Source organism: Chiloscyllium plagiosum, unplaced genomic scaffold, assembly GCF_037043375.1.
Source record: "Chiloscyllium plagiosum isolate Xiang-an unplaced genomic scaffold, Cpla_swu_hap1 HiC_scaffold_27, whole genome shotgun sequence".
Lineage (NCBI taxonomy): Eukaryota > Metazoa > Chordata > Chondrichthyes > Orectolobiformes > Hemiscylliidae > Chiloscyllium > Chiloscyllium plagiosum.
This window is the reverse complement of record NW_028270165.1, coordinates 9837422-9857530: the sequence shown is the minus strand read 5'-3', so window position 1 is coordinate 9857530 and position 20109 is coordinate 9837422. Positions and strand designations below refer to the sequence as shown.

The following is a 20109-nucleotide window of genomic DNA, read 5'->3' as shown; positions in this document are numbered from 1 at the left end:
AACACCTCGTTAAGGTTCGTCTCAGTCGCTGTGAGGTTGCATTACTTCTGAATCCGTTTCTCTCCTTTAAATGCTGCTCTAACACTAACCCCCCTACATTCCTGCAGGAAGAACCGCTTGAACTGCCTGATCCTCCCCATGATTGTGTTCTCATAAATGAACTTGTTACTAAACCATGTCCTGATCTTACGGAAAACACAGATGTGATCAACAAAACTGGTCAAGATGCAGGGAAGATACCTGCCCAACTGTTGTCTGATTCATATGGATGGAAGTTTACTTGCTTGCTATGATCACTGTGTGGATGGATTGTACTGATAGTCCTTGGTCTCATCCTAGGAATATACACTGTCGTCCGCTTATGCATGAAATGGACTGTACATTGTTTTCCACCTAAGCCAAAGAAGAGTCTGCTTAATTGACCCTTGTCTACCCCTCTACCTCCATGCCTGAACTTCCATGCTGAAATCCAGTATCTTTCAGACTCTACTTCTCTGGACGATGACCTGGCAGAGGAGGCACTTGACTTATTTGAAAATACAAATTGACTGAATGGACTAATTATTGTCATAAGCCAAGTAGTTGTCATGAAATAACAAAAGAAGGGAATAAGAAAGTCGATAGCATAAAACTTGTTTTTAAACATTTAAACTAAAATATAACGTTGAATTATAGAGCACATTTGCTGCACACTAGAAAATAGACAGGCAGGGAGGCTTGGTAAAAGGGGAGAACTCAAGGTATGCAGAAGATAACCAAGTGATAACAGGATACCCTAAGGCAATTAAGTACATTTGCCTTAACAGTGAATCTGTGTAAATAGGACACAGAGTGATAACATTCATGGCTGTTCCCTTGTGAAATTAATGACAGCGTTTGATTCTGACCCCGAAACGAAACTTGGTACTGTCAAAAGCCTTGTAATTGACAGTCAGGTCCTGTTAATTATAATAGATTCCTATTACCCTTTGCAAGCTAGGCAAACAGAGGGAAAAACATATTTGCTGTTAAAAGTCCCTGACTTGAGAGTTCAAAAGGACAAGAGAGAGAAACTATTGTCGCGCTGGGGCTCCCGAAGCCATTAAAAAATTACCTGCTTTGGATTGAACGTAATTGTATTTTTGAGACTTTATGATGGTATTGAGTAGCCATTACCGGTTATTAAATATGAACTCTGTAAAAGGTAACATTGACGAAGCTTTAACTTACTTGCTGTTCTTGCAGACCACTCTACAGACCTTTCAGACTACCCCACCGTCAATTCCAACTAATCAGATCTTGTGTCTTATTTGAATCACAACCCTGAAAAGAGAACATGTTTAATTCGAAGACTAATGAATCAATATAAATGCAACCTTTTGGTAACATCTCAGCCTCAGGTACAGTATGATTCAGTGCCTAAAAAGCAGGAGTTTACTCCTAGCTTAGAAATTATTCTCGGCCTAACATTGAAGAGATTCAGGCACAATGTGTCAGGAAGCCATTTTATGGTCAAAAGTTTGCCCTTCTGCTAAGAAGCCGTTTTGGAAAATAAGTGTATCTGACTTGTGACCTGTACAAGGTTAGGAACTCTCCAATTAGCTCAGACTGGTACCTCTTTATGATGGGAGTTTATCTCGCTAGCAGGCACCTAACTCGGCTGGATATGTTTTTCTCATGAATGGCTTGGGGCCTGTAGGAGTGATTAGTCAAGCGTACAGGGACCTGTCAATTAACTTTTCTTCCTTACGAATTAAGAACATGCAATGTTTTTGTAAACCTTTGTGTAAAGGAAACCACTTTGTAGGAGTATATCAGAGTAACCTGCCAGGGCACTTGAAGTGGAGATGACCTGGGGGGTGCAGTGAGAGAGGGACTCACTGAAATCTTTGTAGAGGGAGGAAGAGAGCTTCTTCAAGGAAGGCATCCTTGTAAGAGGATTCGCAGTAGTTTGAAGTCTTTGAGGAGAAAGTGAGGACTGCAGATGCTGGAGATCAGAGCTGAAAATGTGTTGCTGGAAAAACGCAGCAGGTCAGGCAGCATCCAGGGAACAGGAGAATCGACGTTTCGGGCATAAGCCCTTCTTCAGGGCTTATGCCCGAAACGTCGATTCTCCTGTTCCCTGGATGCTGCCTGACCTGCTGTGCTTTTCCCGCAACACATTTTCAGCTCTGATCTCCAGCATCTGCAGACCTCACTTTCTCCCCAGGGTACTTGAAGTGTTGGTCCCCTACTCTTCTAGGTTACTAGAACCTAGCTAGTTTAGCTTATCGGTATCAGTGAAGCTATTGCTAAATAAAGGGGTTAACTAAAATTAAACTAAACTGTCTGTAAGAGGATTTTTTTTTAAATTCCAGACTCTCAAAGAGTACGAACTCCGGGACGAATCGTGAGAGGCTGCAGGCCTGACTCCACAAGGGATTCCCTGGGCTGTCTCAAATCCCTACTTTAACACTCCAACTCATCCATGTTGACCAGTTAGCCTAAACAGTCTAGTCCCATTTGCTAGCACTCGGCCCATATCCCTCTAAACCCTTTCATCCAGATTCCATTCAAATGTTGTAATTATACCAGGAGAAAGTGAGGTCTGCAGATGCTGGAGATCAAAGTTGAAACTTTATTGCTGGAACAGCACAGCAGGTCAGGCAGCATCCAGGAAACAGGAGATTCGACGTTTCGGGCACAGGCCCTTCTTCAGGCCTTTCCTGAAGATGGGCCTGTGCCCGAAACGTCGAATCTCCTGTTCCCTGGATGCTGCCTGACCTGCTGTGCTGTTCCAGCAATAAATTTTCAACTTGTAATTATACCAGCCTTCATGACTTCCTCAAGCAGCTAATTCCATACCCACACCACCCTTTGCGTTAAAAGGTTGTCCCTTAAGTCCCTTTTATTTCTTTGCCCTCTCACCCTAAATGTATGCCATCAAGTTCTAGACTCCTCCCAACTCAGGGAAAAGACCTTGTCTGTTTATCCTATCAATGTCCCTCATGATTTTATAAATCTCTATAAGGTCGCCTCTCAGCCTCCAATGCTCCAGGGAAAACAGCACCAACCTATTCAGCTTCTCCCAATAGCTCAAATCCTCCAACCCTGGCAATGTCCTTCTAAATCTTTTCTGAACCCTTTCAAGTTTCACAACAAACTTCTGACAGGAAGGAGACCAGAACTGCACACAATATTCCAAAAGTGATCTAACCAATGCCCTGTACAGCTGCAACATCACCTCCCAACTTCAATACTTGATACTCTGACCAATAAAGGAAAGCATTCCAAACGCCACCTTCGTTATCCTATCTGCCTGTGACTCCACTTTCAAGGAGCTATCAACCTGCACTCCATGGTCTCTTTGTTCAGCAACACTCCCTTGGATCTTACCATTAAGTGTATAAGTCCTCCTCTGATAAGCTTTTCCAAAATGCAGTGCCGCATATGTATCTAAATTAAACTCCACCCTGTTATCCTCTAAGCTAAGCATCTTCACTGTCCACTACACCTCTAATTTTGGTGTCATCTGCAAACTTAGTAACTATACCTCGTATATTGACATCCACAGCATTTATATAAATGATGAAAAGTAGTGGACCCAGCACCCATCCTTGTGGTATACTACTGGTCACAGGCCTCCAGTCTGAAAAGCAACTCTCCACCACCACCCTCTATCTTCCTACCTGAGCTGGTTCTGTATCCAAAAGGGGTAAAAACAATGAGTGCAGATGCTGGAAACCAGATTCTGGATCAGTGGTGCTGGAAGAACACAGCAATTCATCCAAATGGCTAGTTCTCCCTGTATTCCATGATATCTCACCTTGCGAACCTGTCTCCCTTGGGGAATCTTGTCAAACGCCTTACTAAAGTCTATCTAGTACCCTGGTATGTAGGCCGTCAGGCCCAGGGGACTTGTCTGCCCTCAATCCTAATAGTTTGCTGTGTACCTTTTCCCTCTCAACGTTGATTGTTTAAGTTCTATCCTTTCTATCACCTCTGACTTGCCCATTCCAATAGGAATGGTACTATTGTCCTCCAGCTTGAAAACTGAGGAAAAGGATTGACTTAGCATCTCTGCCATTTCAGTGTTCCTCCTATTAACTCACTGGTTTCATTTTCCAAGGGACCATAGCGACTCTGTTCCCTTTAGCATGCCAACAGAAGCTTTTGCTATTCTTTTTGATATTTTGCGCTAGGTTTCTTTCGTAATTTATCTTTATTCGTTTTTTTAGTATCCCTTCGTTTTATGTTTGCAAGTTTTCCAATGTTACAGCCTTCGAGGTCTGGAATAACATTTCGGAAAAGACTGAAAATGTTTAAAACAACGTTAAAACTTAAAGACAAACCCACCTTTCAGGTGGCTGGCGAGGGGAGCAGGGAACACATTCGCCCCGCCCCCATTGTCTCCGATTGGTTGGATGCCTCGTCGAACCGCGCCCACTACACGCGGGGTGACGTCACGGTCTGGTCACCCAGCCCCTTGTGAGTTGGCGCATGTGCAGTGTAGGTCATGTAGCGAGACAAAGGCAGTGTTACTGAGTGGGAGAGGAATGGCGCCGGTGGCTTAAGGAACAGGAACAGGACCCGCTGGGAAAACTGAGCAGCCCTGGCTGCATGTGTCAAGAGAATCCGAGGGAACGTTACGGGTCCAGTGATCCTCCTTCAGAACAGAAACAGGTTTCGGAAACATCCCGGAGAGGTCGCCAGGCCTGAGCGCCCGGGGAGAGGGGACAGTGAGTACCGACCTCGACACTGTCCTATTCCCCCCGAGTCCAGGAACTCCCCACATACGTTCGAGACACCACCCACGCCCTCCACCTCCTCCAAGACTTCCGTTTCCCCAGCCCCCAACGCCTCATCTTCACCATGGATACCCAATCCCTCTAACCTCCATCCGCCATGACCAGGGCCTCCAAGCCCTCAGTTTCTGCCTCTCCCGACGTCCCCAACTCTCTCATTCATCTGGCTGAACTGGTCCTCACCTTTAACAATTTCTCCTTCGAATCCTCCCACTTCCTCCAGACCAAAGGGACAGCCATGGGCACCCGTATGGGCCCCAGCTATGCCTGTCTCTTTGTTGGCTACGTAGAACAGTCCATTTTCTGTAATTAAACCGGCACCACTCCCCACCTCTTTCTCCGCTACATTCATGACTGCATTGGCGCCATCTCGTGCACCCGCGAGGAGGTTGAGCAAACTTCACTGACACATTCCACCCTGACCTTAAATTTACCATCTGACACCTCACTCCCATTCCTGGACCTCTCCATCTCCATTAATAACGACCGACTCGACACCGGCGTTTTATAAACCCACCGACTCCCACAGCTACCTGGATTACACCTCTTTCCACCTGACCTCCTACAAAAATGCCATCCCGTATTTCCTATTCCTTTGCCTCCGCCGTATCTGCTCCCAGGAGGACCAGTTCCACCACAGAACACACCAGATGGCCTCCTCCTTAAGATACTGCAATTTCCAATCCCACATGGTTAAAGTGCCCTCCAACGCATCTTGTCCACATCCCGCATCTCCGCCCTCAGACTCCACCCCTCCAACCGTAACAAGGATAGAACGCCCCTGGTGCTCACCTTCCACCCTACCAACCTTCGCATAAACCAAATCATCCTCCGACATTTCTGCCATCTCCAAACAAACCCCACCACCAGGGATATATTTCCCTCCCCATCCCTTTCCACCTTCCTCAAAGACCGTTCCCTCTGACTACCTGGTCAGGTCCATGCCCCCCTACGATCCACCCTCCTATCCTGGCACTTTCCCCTGCCACTGCAGGAATTGCAAAACCTGCGCCCATACCTCCTCCCTCACCTCCATCCAAGACCCTAAAAGAGCCTTCCTCATCCGTCAAAGTTTTACCTGCACATTCACCAATATCATTGTATCCGTTGCTCCAGATGTGGAGACTGGACCCCTCCGAGCAGAGCGCTTTAGGGAACACCTCTGGGACACCCGCACCAATCAACCACACCGCCCGTGGCCCAACATTTCAACTCCCCCTCCCACTCTGCCGAGGACATGGAGGTCCTGGGCCTCCTTTACCACTGCTCCTTCACCACCAGATGCCTGGAGGAAGAACGCCTCATCTTCCGCCTTGGAACACTTCAACCCCAGGGCATCAATGTGGACTTCAACAATTTCCTCATTTCCCCTTCCTCCACCTCACCCCACTTCCAAACTTCCAGCTCAGCACTGTCCCCATGACTTGTCCTACCTGCCTATCTTCTTTTCCACCTATCCACTCCACCATCCCCTCCCCCCCATACCTATCACCTTCTTCCCACCCCCACTCACCTATTGTACTCTGTTACTTTCTCCCCACCCCCACCCTACTCTCATTTATCTCTCCACCCTTCAGGATCTCTGCCTGTAATCCTGATGAAGGGCTTTTGCCCGAAATGTTGATTTTACTGCTCCTCGGATGCAGCCTGAACTGCTGTGCTTTTCCAGCACCATTCTAATCTAGACTCTGGTTTCCAGCTTCTGCAGTCATTGTTTTTACCGAGAGGAGACAGTGAGACAGGAGAGGATTGGAAACCGCGGGAGGAGGGAGACTGGGGAGTTTATAAACTCCTAGGGGAGGCCTGAGGCCGTGAACAAAAGCTCTACAGGCCCAGTGTTTACTTTGTTTGGGGAAGGACCTCTGGGGGCAACCGGTCGCCATATTCGTGAGGGTAAGATGCATGTTGTCTTGGGGCGGGGAGCGCGAGCATCCATCTTGGTGAGGGCACCATCAACTGTCATTTCTGGGAGAGAATTCCAACTTTGTGGCAGCCTTTGTGTCAACCAGAATTTTATCATTCTGGATGTAAGTTTGCTCGCTGAACTGGAAGGTCATTTTCAGATGTTTCATCACCATACTGGGTAACAACATCAGTGAGTCGAGTTAAGCGCTGGTATTATGTCCTGCTTTCTATTTATGTCTTTTGGTTTTAGGATGGGTGATATCATTTCCATTCTTTTTTCTCAGAGCATGGTAGATGGGGTCCAAATCAATAGATTTCCAGTTGGAATGACATGTTCCAAGGAAGTCTTGTGTGTGTTTCTGGTTGGCTTATTGGATGGTGGCTTGTCATAGGATGGATGTATGGTCCCAGTCAACATGGTGTCCTCCTTTGTCTGTATGTAAAGATACTAGTGATAGTGGATCATGTGTTTTTGTGGCTAGTTGATGTTCATATATCCTGGTGGCTAGTTTTATTCCTGTTTGTCAGATGTCGTGTTTGTTACAGTCATAGAATCCCTATGTGTGGGAATATGCCCTTCGGCCCAACAGCTCCATACCGACCCTGTAGAGAGTATGCCAGCCAAGCCCATTCCTGTACAATTACCCCTGACTTATGTACCACTATGGGCAATTTTAGCATGTCCAATTCACTTAGCCTGCATATCTTTGGATTGTGGGAGGAAACCGGAGCATCCGGAGGAAACCACAGACACTGGGAGATTGTGCACATTCCACACAGACAGTCGCCCCAGGATGGGATTGAACCCGGGTCCCTGGTGTTGTGAGGCAGCAGTGCTAACCACTTATATTTCAACAGTCTTTCAACTTTAAACACATTCATCACAGTCTTCCCAGAGGATTAGACTGTTCTCTCTCATTAGAGATGGCTGGTGGTGGTTTATCTTGAGGGTCACCACACCTCAGCTGAGGGGAAAGGCCGAGAAGGAGATCCTCACATTTCTCCAGCTTGGGTGATACATAATGTGAAGCACCTTGGTGTACTTTTGTTGAAATGTTATCATCAGTATTAGCTGCTGCTGTTGCTGTCATTTATTGGCAAGACTCATGTCAAGTGAAACAATTTCAGGGAGAAATTGGCAGCTGGCAGAGCTCCCCCACCCAATGCCAAAAAAGTTAATGCTTTTGTTGTGAAAGAAATTGGCAAAGAAAAAAAAAATAAAGTGTCATGTACCTTTAGAAAGAGTGGAAGGGTTGATTTTTCAAAATAAATGAAAACAACATTTATGAATTGGAGCAACAAACTAAATTAACAACGCAGGTTTCTTTTCACATAACTGCACTACTGAAAATGTCTGTATTATGGGAAAATGTTATGCACTAAAATCTGTTCTTATTTTGTAAAGAGTCAGGTCAATAGGTTTAATTTTGTCAACAGTGATCAATAAGATCTTGATTTATACAGCATCTCTGTGATATACACTGCTGGTTAATATTTGATCGAGTAAGTCTCCACTGACCACCACAAGAACAAAGTTTTTCCCTCTCTGAACTGTCAGAAAAGATGTGCTTTCTTCACAAATTTTGACTTCTTGGTGTGTTTGTACGTCTTGCAATATTTGATTTTAAAATATGTAATTTACAGTGAAAATGAATTGTTTGTGCTTTTTAATGTTAAGTTTCAGGTACGCTGATAAGAAACGGTGTATGCATTTAGGCCGTCTAAAAATAGAATGCTTTTCATACTCAAAGTTGCTGTGCAAACAAAACACAATTTGGGAGGTGATGGTTGTTCCCTATCTCAAAGCCAATATAAATAATACCTGTGCTGTCAACACATGCAACCACTGCCTTTCACTCTTTTTTGAAAATCATTGGGAATTTAACACATCACACTACTGCAGCAGTATCTGAGCATGTTACATCGGGCTTCCCATCAGGATGCTGTAACAAACCTCAACCTAATTTGGGATGTTGGGGAAAGTGAAAAATAAATGAATCACTGGTATATACCCTGTGGTTAAAGAGTGCTACAACAGTATTGTACGGACATGTCAGCTGTCTTGGTGAGACCTAACTTTACTCTGCGACACCTTGATTGGTTGTCGCTGACTGCATGTAAAACGAAACATTATGGAGTAAAGACATTTTTACGACTGAAACTGTTTTATTTGGCCTTCAGCAGTCACACCTACACTTTTACCATATATTTTGCTGCTTATTTTGATTTAACTTGATGATATGTAACCTCAGTTGTTAAACAACCCTCAGTGGAGCCTCCAGCGTTATTTGAGATGCAACACAAAAGCCAACTTCTTCCGAATACAAAATGTTGCAGACTACAAAGAAAAATCATACAAAAGCATTTATCAACACCCAGATCGATTTACCGCAAGAAATAGCAGTATTGGTCATTCTGCTCCACCATTCAGTGAGATAATGTCTGATCTGATAACCCTCAATTCCATTTTCCTGCCTTTTCCCCAAAACCCTTGATTCCCCACTGATCTTCCATTGACATCTTCAATTTTTCAGAAGCTTAACTTATATAGGACTTTGAATACTGAGACACTTGGACACACAGTACCAACATCAATCCTTGTTAATTGTCCTTGCTTCTGTGCCACAGAAAATTGTTTTCTGGATCCTTGTTTGAGTCTACAAACTGCTCAATAAGCTCAAACAACCCTCCTCTGTTCTTCTAATGAGCCAATATTACCCTCAGTGGAGCCTCCAGCGTTATTTGAGATGCAACACAAGGAAAAGGCAGGAAAATGGAATTGAGGGTTATCAGATCGCTCCACTTCAATGAAACTGAAAAAGCTTGCTATCAGTTTTGGTTGCAGCCAATAGGGCCAGGATTAAAGATGATTCTCATTTTCCTAAATACTTGGAATAGATTCAATTGATTTTAAACAAACAAGATCTGACACATGTTTGGGTTCGTTTGAGAAGTTTAGCAGAATTGTTTTTCTCAGATGGGACAATGAAACTTCTTTAGATTGTTTCCACTATTGCAGGTCTACCTCCAGTTCTTTTTCTTAGCACATTATAATGATTTTCTGAACTAGTTTTATTTCATTATATCCATCCCTTCAAACAAACCAATTCTTCCCATAAGTAAATTCATCCATCTCCAGCACATTCTAGGTGATATTGTTCCTTAAATTCCATTAAAATGTCCTATCTCTTTCCTTAAATCTATGCCCCCTAATTGCTGAAGCCGTCCACCAAGGGGAAAAGTTTCTTCCTATCTAGACCCTAAGTGTCTTATCTGTACAAACAGGTCCTCACCCATCCTTCTCTGCTCTAAGGAAAATACCCTCAGCCGATCTAATCACTCTCATAGCTGAAACCCACCAACATGCACCACCCAGGGTTAGTATTCCTTTCTGCACCCTTTCTAGTGCCATCACATCCTTCTAATAATGTGACGACCAGATCCAGTACTCCAGCTGTGGCCCAACGAATGTCTTGTACAGTTCCATCATGATCTCCTGGCTCTCATGTTCAATGCCTTAACTATTGAGGGCAAGTATTTCATCTGCCGCCTTAACCATTTCATCCACATGTCCTGTTGCCTTCAAGAATCTATGAACACATATACCTTTCTCTGATCTTCAGTATATTCTAAGTTCATGTACTCCCCTGCCTGTTGATCCTCCTGAAATGTACCATCTCAATCTTTTCAGGATTGAACTCCATCTGTCATTGTTCTGCCCATCTGACCAACCCATCTTTATTGCCCTGTAGTCTAAAACTTTCCTCCTTGCCATATATTAGTGTGGGTTCTGAATTTCTTTTGGGCCTGATTTATTTAGGTTGCATTGTGTTTATTTTGTGGGATATTTTAAGAAGATTGGGAGGACACTTGGATCCAGTATCTGTTTATACCCAAAGAACAAACTCAAACCAGAATTTTTTTTTATCCAATGTTTTCCCTGGTAACATTTTCACAATGACTTCAATTCCTGCAACACCCTTAGCTTAACTTAAACTATGTTCAAATCGAGACATTACTGAATGGAGATCATAACTTCTTGTACTATGAAATCTGTCTCAAGCAATGCTGCAAATTAGGTAACCTTGCATTATTATTTTATAACTGTGCTCAAAACCTTTTCTAAAAAGTGACCGGATGAAGATTGAAGTTGACTGAACTGCTTTCTTCATTTTAAAATATTGCCAAAAAAAGTAAATGTTCAAGCATATGCAATATTTTTTTTTTCTCTAAAATAGGTAATGAGGTGAAAGGGAATAATGGACAAAGCATTGAAAACAATGCTGACTCTAATTCAGCAAGTATGTTCTTTTCAATAAGTTTAATTCAATATTTACATTAATTACAATTATGTGAGTGATACAAATACTTTAAGGCTGTTACTTAAGTTTAGAAATTCAATCACACTCTGTGTAGATGGCTTAAAATCATTATATCAAAAGCTTAAAGCGCTTGCATAAAACACAAAACCTCAGTTATGTTTATTATTTCCCAAAATGGGTTATCAAGTAAAAGGGAGGTTTTATTGGAGATTTGATGACAGCGGGCAAAATGGCAACTCTAATTTTGCAAGTATGCAAGGTTTAAGCTTAAAATGCATGACGGGTTTATTTATCCAAGAAATAAGCACCTTTACTCTCTCTAATATTAGCTCCAATTATCAATATTTGATATGAAATTAGAAGATCTAGCTTGAGAAATCTACAACGTATTGCCACACGCTTGCCATAAATATGACAGGAACACAGTAAAAGTAGTGAAAATTAAGTCAGATCTTTGTGGTTACAGATCCATAAGATACAGAAGCAGAATCAGTCCATTCGACTTGTTGAGTCTGCTCCACCATTCGATCATGGCCAATGTTTCTCAATCCCATTTTCCTGCCTCCCCCCTATAACCCTTGATTTCCTTACTAATCAAGAGCCTATCTTTATCTGATTTAAAAGCACTCAGTTACTTTCCTCATTTCAGTGGCAATGAGTTCCACAGAGTCAGCTCTTTCTGACTGAAAAAAATCTTCCTTATCTCATCCCAGCATTTCTTGCCACCGAGAACTATGGGGGCAGAGTCCATGTGTATACTTGCATGGTAATTTGTAAATAACATTTGTTTTTTCAGGTTCATTAGCTGCTGCTTAAGTGTGTTGGTAGATTTGTGGGCTACCATGATGTGGAGAGGTTTGAGTTGTCTGGACATCATTTCACAGATGTCTTTGATGTAAGGTAATGTGGCTAGGGTTTCTGCGCATGTGTCTGCTTTGAGTTTGTTGTTGAGAAATCAGCGGACAGGGTTTATTGGGTACCGTTCTTCTTGAATATGCTGTATAAGTATTTATCTTCTGCTCTTCGTAGTTTCTGGATGGTGCAGTGTGTAGTGGCTCGTTGAAATAGTGTTCTGATGCAGATTCGTTTGGGATGATTTGCTTCTGCATTAGGTACTTGGGTCTGTGTATGTTGTTTTCCTGTAGACGTTAGTCTGAAGTTCCCTATTGACTTCGCTCTACTGACATCTAGGAATGGCACTTTGTTGTTGTTCTCCTCTTTTGTGAATTTTATGCCAGTAAGGATATTGTTGATGATTAGATTAGATTAGATTACATTACAGTGTAGAAACAGGCCCTTCGGCCCAACAAGTCCACACCGACCCGCCGAAGCGAAACCCACCCATACCCCTACATTTACCCCTTACCTAACACTACGGGCAATTTAGCATGGCCAATTCACCTGACCCTGCACATCTTTTGTGACTGTGGGAGGAAACCGGAGCACCCGGAGGAAACCCACGCAGACACGGGGAGAACGTGCAAACTCCACACAGTCAGTCGCCTGAGGCGGGAATTGAACCCGGGTCTCAGGCGCTGTGAGGCAGCAGTGCTAACCGCTGTGCCACCGTGCCGCCCACAAATGGTATTGTAGGTTTCCTCTAATTTGTTTCATTTTGTGATGACAAAGGTGCCGTCACTGCGGCGGACCCAAAATTTGGATTGGAGCATTGGGAGGGCTGTTTGTTCGAGTCTCTGCATTATTGCCTGTGCTAGGAACCTTGATATTGGTGGTCTCATGGGTGTTCTGTTGATTTGTTTGTAGGGCTTGTTATTGAATGTGAAGTGGGTAATAAGATACGGGTCCACAAGCTTGACAATGTTATCTTTGCTGATGAAGTTGGTGCTGTTTGGTGTTTGTGTCTTTGGTGGTTCTTGTAGTGTAGTCAGTGTTTCTTTGGCCACGTTGATGTTAATGGATGTGAACGGGGCTGTTATGTCAAAGGACAGCATTATTTCATCCTCTTCTATCTTGGTGTCTTTGGTGTTCAGGAATTCTTGGGTGGAGTGAATGGAGTGGCATGAATCTTCGACTTGGTGTTTTAGTCTTCACTGGAGGTCTTTGACTAGTCTGTATATTGGTGTTCCGGGTAGTGAGACTATGGGCCTGAGGGGGGGCTCCTGGTTTGAAGAGGAGGAGAACAACAACAAACTGCCATTCCTAGATGTCACAGTAGAGTGAACAGTCAATGGGGAACTTCACACTAGCGTCTACAAGAAACAATACACATGGACCAAATACCTAACTACAGAAGCAATCATCCCAACACCCACAAACGAAGCTGCATCAGGAGATTATTTCAACGAGCCACCACACATTGCAGCCCAGAGGAACTGCGAAGAGCAGAAGAGAAATATGTATACGTACTCCAGAACGGATACCCAATAAACCCAGTCCGCCGATTTCTCATTGATGCTTCCAAGCTGACCCTCAAATTTGGTTTGTCCCTGCATTCTTTCCTGGCTGTCTTTTGTGGGTTTTGAAAACGTTCCCAATCCTCTGACTGAGGATAAGAGTTGGGAAGTTGTGTTGTGGCTGTACAGGACATTGGGTAGACCACTTTTGGAATATTGTGTGCAATTCTGGTCTCGCTCCTCTCAGAATGATGTTGTGAAACTTGAAAGGGTTCAGAACACATTTAAAAGGATGTTGCCAGGGTTTGAGCTGAATGGGCTGGGCTGTTTTTCCTCGTGCATCAGAGGCTGAGGGGTGACTGAGGGTCATTAATAAAATCATGAGAGGCATGGATAGGGTAAATAGACAAGGACATTTCCCTGGGTGAGAGAGTCCAGAACTAGAGGGGAAAAGGTTTAGGGTGGAGGAGGGTAAGATTTAAAAGGGTCCGAAGGAGTAATCTTTTCATGCAGAGGGTGGTGTGTGGAAGGAATGAGCTCCCTGAGGAAGTGGTGGATGTTGATACAGCTATGACATTTTAAAGGCATCTGGATAGGTATATGAATAGGAAAGGTTTAGAGGGATATGGGCCAAGTGCTGGCAAATGGGACTAGATTAGGCTAGGATATCTGGTTGGCCCGAAGGGGCTGTTTCTGTGCTGTAGATCTGACTCTGGCTTGCCACTAACATTTGCCATGACTGTATGTTTAGTTTCTCTCGGGTTGTCTGTGTCAATGCCTTAATGTCACATTCCACCCACCACATACCACCACCACCACCACAGGGACGATAACCAATTCATGTCTTTTTTTTTATCAAGAAGCTGTATTGCAGGTTCAACCTGAATTTACACTTGTTTTGCTTCCCAAAATCAGACTTGCTCACTCTCAGCAATATCCCAATATCCTGAAAGATATTAACTTTCATGTGGTGTTATCCAAAATTCGAAGGTGTCAGTCCTGACGTTTTTGCTTTTTCTGTCCCTGTAAGATCCTGAATCAGCACCTTCAGGAGAATTAATTTGAGGGAGTGAGAATAGAGGAAGAGAGAGAGTGTGGGATGCTTTCAATTTTGTGGAACAGCAAAAGAAAAAAATGTTCTGCAGAAAGTGGAGTAGCTTGTTCTGAATTTCTACCCTGGACTGACCGTGATGACTTTTGGAATCTCTTTTTCCAGAGTATTTGAAGATGTGAAGACTGAAGTTTAAAAATCAACAGATGAAGGGCCTATGCCTGAATCGTCGATTCTCCTGCTGTTTGGATGCTGCCTGACCTGCTGTACTGTTCCAGCACCGCACTTTTCAACTCCTCTCCAGCGTCGACAGTCCCCACTTTCACATCGATGTCTGACAGTCACTCAATCCATCGGGACCTCAACGATTTTGAACTATGATTCTGTGAGAAGGAGCAAAACATTTTGGTTTCTGTTTCAGACCATTTTCAGCATTAGTGGGACTGGATGAGTGTCTCTACTGTTACAGCGCACTGTGTGCAAAGCCTGAAACAGTTATACAGCCAGGAAAGAGGAATTTACTGTGGGCAGGGGCTGTAGCTGTGGCCATGGTGAAACCAGAGGAATCCCACACCGTGGAGAAACCATGGAAGTGTTGCGACTGCGGGAGAGGCTTCAATGCCCCATCTGTCCTGGAGATTCATCGGCGAAGTCACACCGGGGAAAGGCCATTCTCCTGCCCCGAGTGTGGGAAAGGCTTTACTTGCTCCTCCCACCTGCTGGACCACCGCCGAGTCCACACCGGGGAGAAGCCATTCTCCTGCCCTGAGTGTGGGAAGGGCTTCACCTACTCCTCCCACCTGCTGGCCCACCAGCGCGTCCACGCTGGGGAGAGGCCCTTCCCCTGCTCTGAGTGTGGGAAGACCTTCAGCAAATCCTCGGACCTGCTGAAGCACCAGCGGGTCCACAGAGGGGAGAGGCCATTCAGCTGCCCTGAGTGTGGGAAGGCCTTCAGTGATTCCTCTACCCTGCTGAGGCACCAGCGGGTCCACACCGGGAAAAGACCGTACTCGTGCCCTGAGTGCAGGAAGGGCTTCACCCGCTCTTCTGCTCTGCTGACCCATCTGCGGGTCCACACGGGTGAGAAGCCCTTCAGCTGCCCCGAGTGTGGGATGGCCTTCAGCAGGTCTTCCCACCTGCTGAGGCACCAGCGGGTCCACACTGGGGAGAGGCCCTTCTCCTGCCTCCAGTGCGGAAAGTGCTTTACCCAGCCCTCCAACCTGCTGACCCACCAGCGGATCCACACCTGCGAGAGACCGTTCTCCTGCCCCGAGTGCGGGAAGGGTTTTGCTGTTTCCTCTAACCTCGTGGCCCACCGGCGGGTCCACACAGGGGAGAGGCCATTCAGTTGTCCCGAGTGCAGGAAGGCCTTCAGCAATTCCTCTGCCCTGCTTCGGCACCGGCGCGTCCACACTGGAGAGAAGCCGTTCTCCTGCCCCGAGTGCGGGAAGGGCTTTACCCGCTCCTCCACACTGCTGACCCACCGGCGGGTCCACACGGGGGAGAGGCCATTCAGCTGCCCCGAGTGCAGGAAGGCCTTCAGTGATTCCTCTGCCCTGCTGAAGCACCAGCGAGTCCACACCGGGGAGAGGCCCTTCAGCTGCCCTGAGTTCGGGAAGAGGTTTACATTTTCCCGCAATTTGCGGAAGCACCAGCGGGGGCACCAGCGCTCACAACAATCAGATTCCAACGCTGACATTGCCATGAGTCCCCCGCAGGACTGATTCTCCTGACAGTGGGTGCAGTGGGAGAGTTGGTGCACTGTATTTGTTTTCCATTGGACTGCAACTTCACGGGTCAGGGGTGGCATTGTGACTCAGTGATTAGCACTGCCTCATGGCACCAGGAACCAAGGATCAATTCCACCCTTGGGGCGACTGTCGGTGTGGAGTTTGTGGAGTATAGGAGAATGGATGAGATAAGAAACCGCTGCCTTTCTTGAGACAAGTCTCCCGGAGAGAAGTTGCTGACTGACTGTCTGATCTGTTGATCCTCACAGTGCCCCATTGCCCTCAGTTAATTGGAGGAGGTCCACACAGATGTACCGAAGCCCCTCTTTAGACAGTGGAAGGAAACCTGTGCAGACAGGGAAAACGTGCAAACTCCACACAGACAGTTACCTGAGGCTGGAATTGAACCTGGGTCCCTTATGCTGTGAGGTAGCAATGCTAAGCAGTGTGCCACCCCAATATGTTATAAAACTGGAATAAACCTACTAAGTTGGAAATGTGTCCATACCAAGAACTTGCTGTAAATGTTTGGAAGCAAAAGTCCATCGGAATTGTCTTTGGGATGGATCCAAAACTTACTTCGTTAATGATTGAAAATACTTTGACCTCTGGAACTGTCTGCCAGAGAGTGTGTTGGAGTCAGATTCAATTATGGATCATTAAACTGAAAAGGAAAGCAATTGCAGTGTTCAGTGAAGAATAGTACAAGGTACTGTAGTGGGTGGCATGGTGGCACAGTGGTTAGCACTGCTGCATCACAGCGCCAGAGATCCGGGTTCAATTCCCACCTCAGGCGACTGACTGTGTGGAGTTTGCACGTTCTCCCCGTGTCTGCATGTGTTTCCTCCGGGTGCTCCGGTTTCCTCCCACAGTCCAAAAATGTGCAGGTCAGGTGAATTGGCCATACTAAATTGCCCGTAGTGTTAGGTAAGGGGTAAATGTAGGGGTATGGGTGGTTGCGCTTCGGCGGGGCGGTGTGGACTTGTTGGGCCGAAGGGCCTGTTTCCACACTGTAAGTAATCTAATCTAATCTAATGAGTTTCCTGATTGGGGCTGTTCACTTGCTCCTGTTACCATATCAGGTTGCTAACTTTTCGTTAGCATCCTGCACATGTTGGGATTTTTTCTCCTTTCTATATCTCCTTGAGTGACTCAGTGACAAATCTAGTTTATGAATTGTTCCTATGATATCTCATGAGAGGGTTTATGATATTCACAGTGTGTCCAAGTGACGAAAAACAAACTGTTCACCTTAAATATTTAATTTTAAACAATGGAAATAAAATTAATGTTTGGAAAACACAACTTGCTGTGTAGTAAGATAATCAGAAATAGGAATGGGAGTAAGTAATTGACCGTTGAGATGCGTTGTCTTTCATTTATCTAAATTCTCTTTCCTGCACTTGTTTTTTCATGACTTCATCTGCTGAAGTGACTACACTCCAAAAGCTTGTGATTTCAACATAAGAGCATAAGAACTAGGAGCAAGAGTCAGCCTTCCGGCCCTTCGAGTCTGCTCCACCACTCAATAAGATCATGACTAATCTATGCTGCACTTACCTGCGTTTTCACCATATCCTTAATTCTTTTATTTTTCAAAAACATATCTACTGCTTCTAGTGATTGCTGAAGTAATATCAAATACTTCCCTGGGCAAGGAATTCCATAGATTAACAACCCGCTGGGTGAAGAAGTTTCTTCTCAGTTCAGTTTTAAACCTGCTTCCTCTAATCTTGAGGCCGTGCGCTTTTATCCTAGTCTCACCTACCAATGCAACATCCTACTTTTATTTCTTTCATAATTTAATATATTTCTGTAAGATCCCCTCCAAACAAACCTGCTGGACTATAACCTGGTGTCATGTGACTTATGACTAAAAAATTTGTTATTACGCATCCTCATAGCAGTGGGATTTCAGGGCTCGAAGGTAGGGACACTACCACTGCGCCATAAAAAAAAACCTCTGCAGCAAATAGGCCTTCTTCTACTGAATGAGTGGGGAGAGGTTTCTTCTCAACATGGGATACAAATATTATACTCTCAGAGCCCATTGCACTAAATTGAGCCCTCTTCGATTGAATGAATGGATGTGGAGGTGCCAGAGTTGAATTGGTTGATAACGTTAAAAATCACATCTTCCCCCTGAATATGTGACATTACCGCTAAAGCCCCAGAGCCCGTTGCAGTAAATTGGGTCATCTGCTGTTGAATAAATGAACGGGAATGAAAAGGGCGGATACACTGACGTGGTTGTGAAATTCCCAACTAATCCCAAAGCTTGTGGTCGGTACCGACGAATCGGAGAGAGATATTGCAGAGGGTGGGACCAACACGACGCACAAAGCCAGCCGCCATTGGTCAGGTGGAGTAAGGTGCGCTATGATTGGAGGGGGCGTGGATGTCGCGCGTCACTGAAGGAGGAGACGGAAAGAAGAAGAAAAACAAAGATGGCGGCACGAGGCTGCGGTTTTCTCATCGACTCAGCGGGTGGTTTCTGACGGAGGGAGGGGGGCAGACAGGCATCGTTTACCTCAGAAAATACCTTTAAAATACATTTCAAATTAAAGCCGGAACTTTTCAAACAAAAGTTGTGAAGAAAAGGAGACAGTCCCCGGTGGGGTTTATTGTTTATTTTTGTATAATTCCCGGGGCCCGGGAAGGGGGAGGTGACGGTAACCGGGTGAACGATAAAACAAATTAAAAATGTCGGCGGTGGAGGAGAGAGAGCCGGCGCCCGCGGCTTCGTCGGCGGCGGCCGGAGCCCAGGAGCTCAACAACCCCCCGGAGCTGGAGGAAGGTCCGAGCTCCAAGAAGCGGGGAGTCCGGCTGGAGGCTGGATTTGCTCAAGGCTTGTATCTATTAACTTATTTAAATGGTACCTACTGTATGGGGCTATGGTTTACATTAAAACCGGAGGATCATGTCAGAGTGTTTGTTTATATTGAGCAGTTGTAGTTGGTAAAATACACTCCCTGGAGGAGCACCTTCTATGATGCTGCATTTCTTGCCTTCTGCCCTTCCCCCATTTGTTATCTCCCATCCTGATTTTACATTTTATTTGGTCAAATTTAATTTCATATTAATCGGACTTGGTATTCATTGTGTTATTAATTTTTGTTGGATTATTGTAAGAAAAAATTAATGGTGTCATGTCATTTCTGATGTCAGAGTTTGACATTGAATGTGCAGATGTGAATATCAGTAAGATGTGAAAATAAATCAAGAACTTGTGCTTTTTAACAAAAACAGCTGTTCACTGCTGTCAATGGCATTGTCTCATTTGAGGGTGATGATTCAAGTCTGATCAACAAACTGTTTCATTGTCGCCCAATTTAATTTAAATTTTTTTAGAAAATAACTCTGGGAGATTAAGATTTATACAACTTATAAATAAATCTTATAAATATGTCCAGTTCTCTACCTGGTCTCCTCTACATTGGGGAGAATGGAGGCCAACTTGCAGAACATTTTAGAGACCAGCTCTGGGACACTGAAATTAAATGACTCCACTGCCCTGTGGCCGATCATTTTAACTCTCCCTCCACCACCACCAAACTCTAACCACCTGACGCCTGGAGAAAAAACACCTCATCTTCTGTCTCTTAAATACAGCTGCTGTTTTCTCGACTTATGGATGTTTGTAGTTTCCTTAATTAGATACTGATTCAGGGGCTTGGTGGTGATAGGGAAACTATCCTTGACTGATAATGTCACAGACACAAAGCATTAGACATTTTACTACTTTTATTGCAACCTTTTTCTGAATGATAAAGCTATAAAAATATGAAAATAACATTCTAACAACAATAACAGTAAACCAACTACTACACAAAACATATCAAAACTATACTCACTACAGATCAATAAATAATGTGCAATAAGACCATAGCTCTCAATCTTCAAGAGCATCAATTATTACCCCAACATTTGTTTGAAATTCTTCCTGTCAGGGCATAGAGTTCATTAAACCAAACCAACATGGCT

The 20109-nt window shown here is 44.7% G+C and overlaps 1 protein-coding gene across 6 annotated transcripts; it reads left to right on the top strand.

Moving 5' to 3' along the window:
- The first annotated feature begins 4351 nt into the window (after window positions 1–4351).
- LOC148143061 (uncharacterized) lies at window positions 4352–18576 on the top strand. Of its 6 annotated transcripts, XM_087974021.1 has the most exons (4): window positions 4352–4697; window positions 6463–6656; window positions 10907–10969; window positions 14561–18576. In XM_087974021.1, the coding sequence occupies exon 4, from the start codon at window positions 14944–14946 to the stop codon at window positions 16117–16119; it is 1176 nt and encodes a 391-aa protein (XP_087830147.1). In that variant the 5' UTR covers window positions 4352–4697; window positions 6463–6656; window positions 10907–10969; window positions 14561–14943; the 3' UTR covers window positions 16120–18576. The 6 variants fall into 6 exon arrangements, with proteins under 6 accessions (XP_087830147.1, XP_087830146.1, XP_087830150.1 ...); XM_087974020.1 differs by lacking the exon at window positions 6463–6656; XM_087974024.1 differs by lacking the exon at window positions 10907–10969.
- Window positions 18577–20109: the final 1533 nt, after the last annotated feature.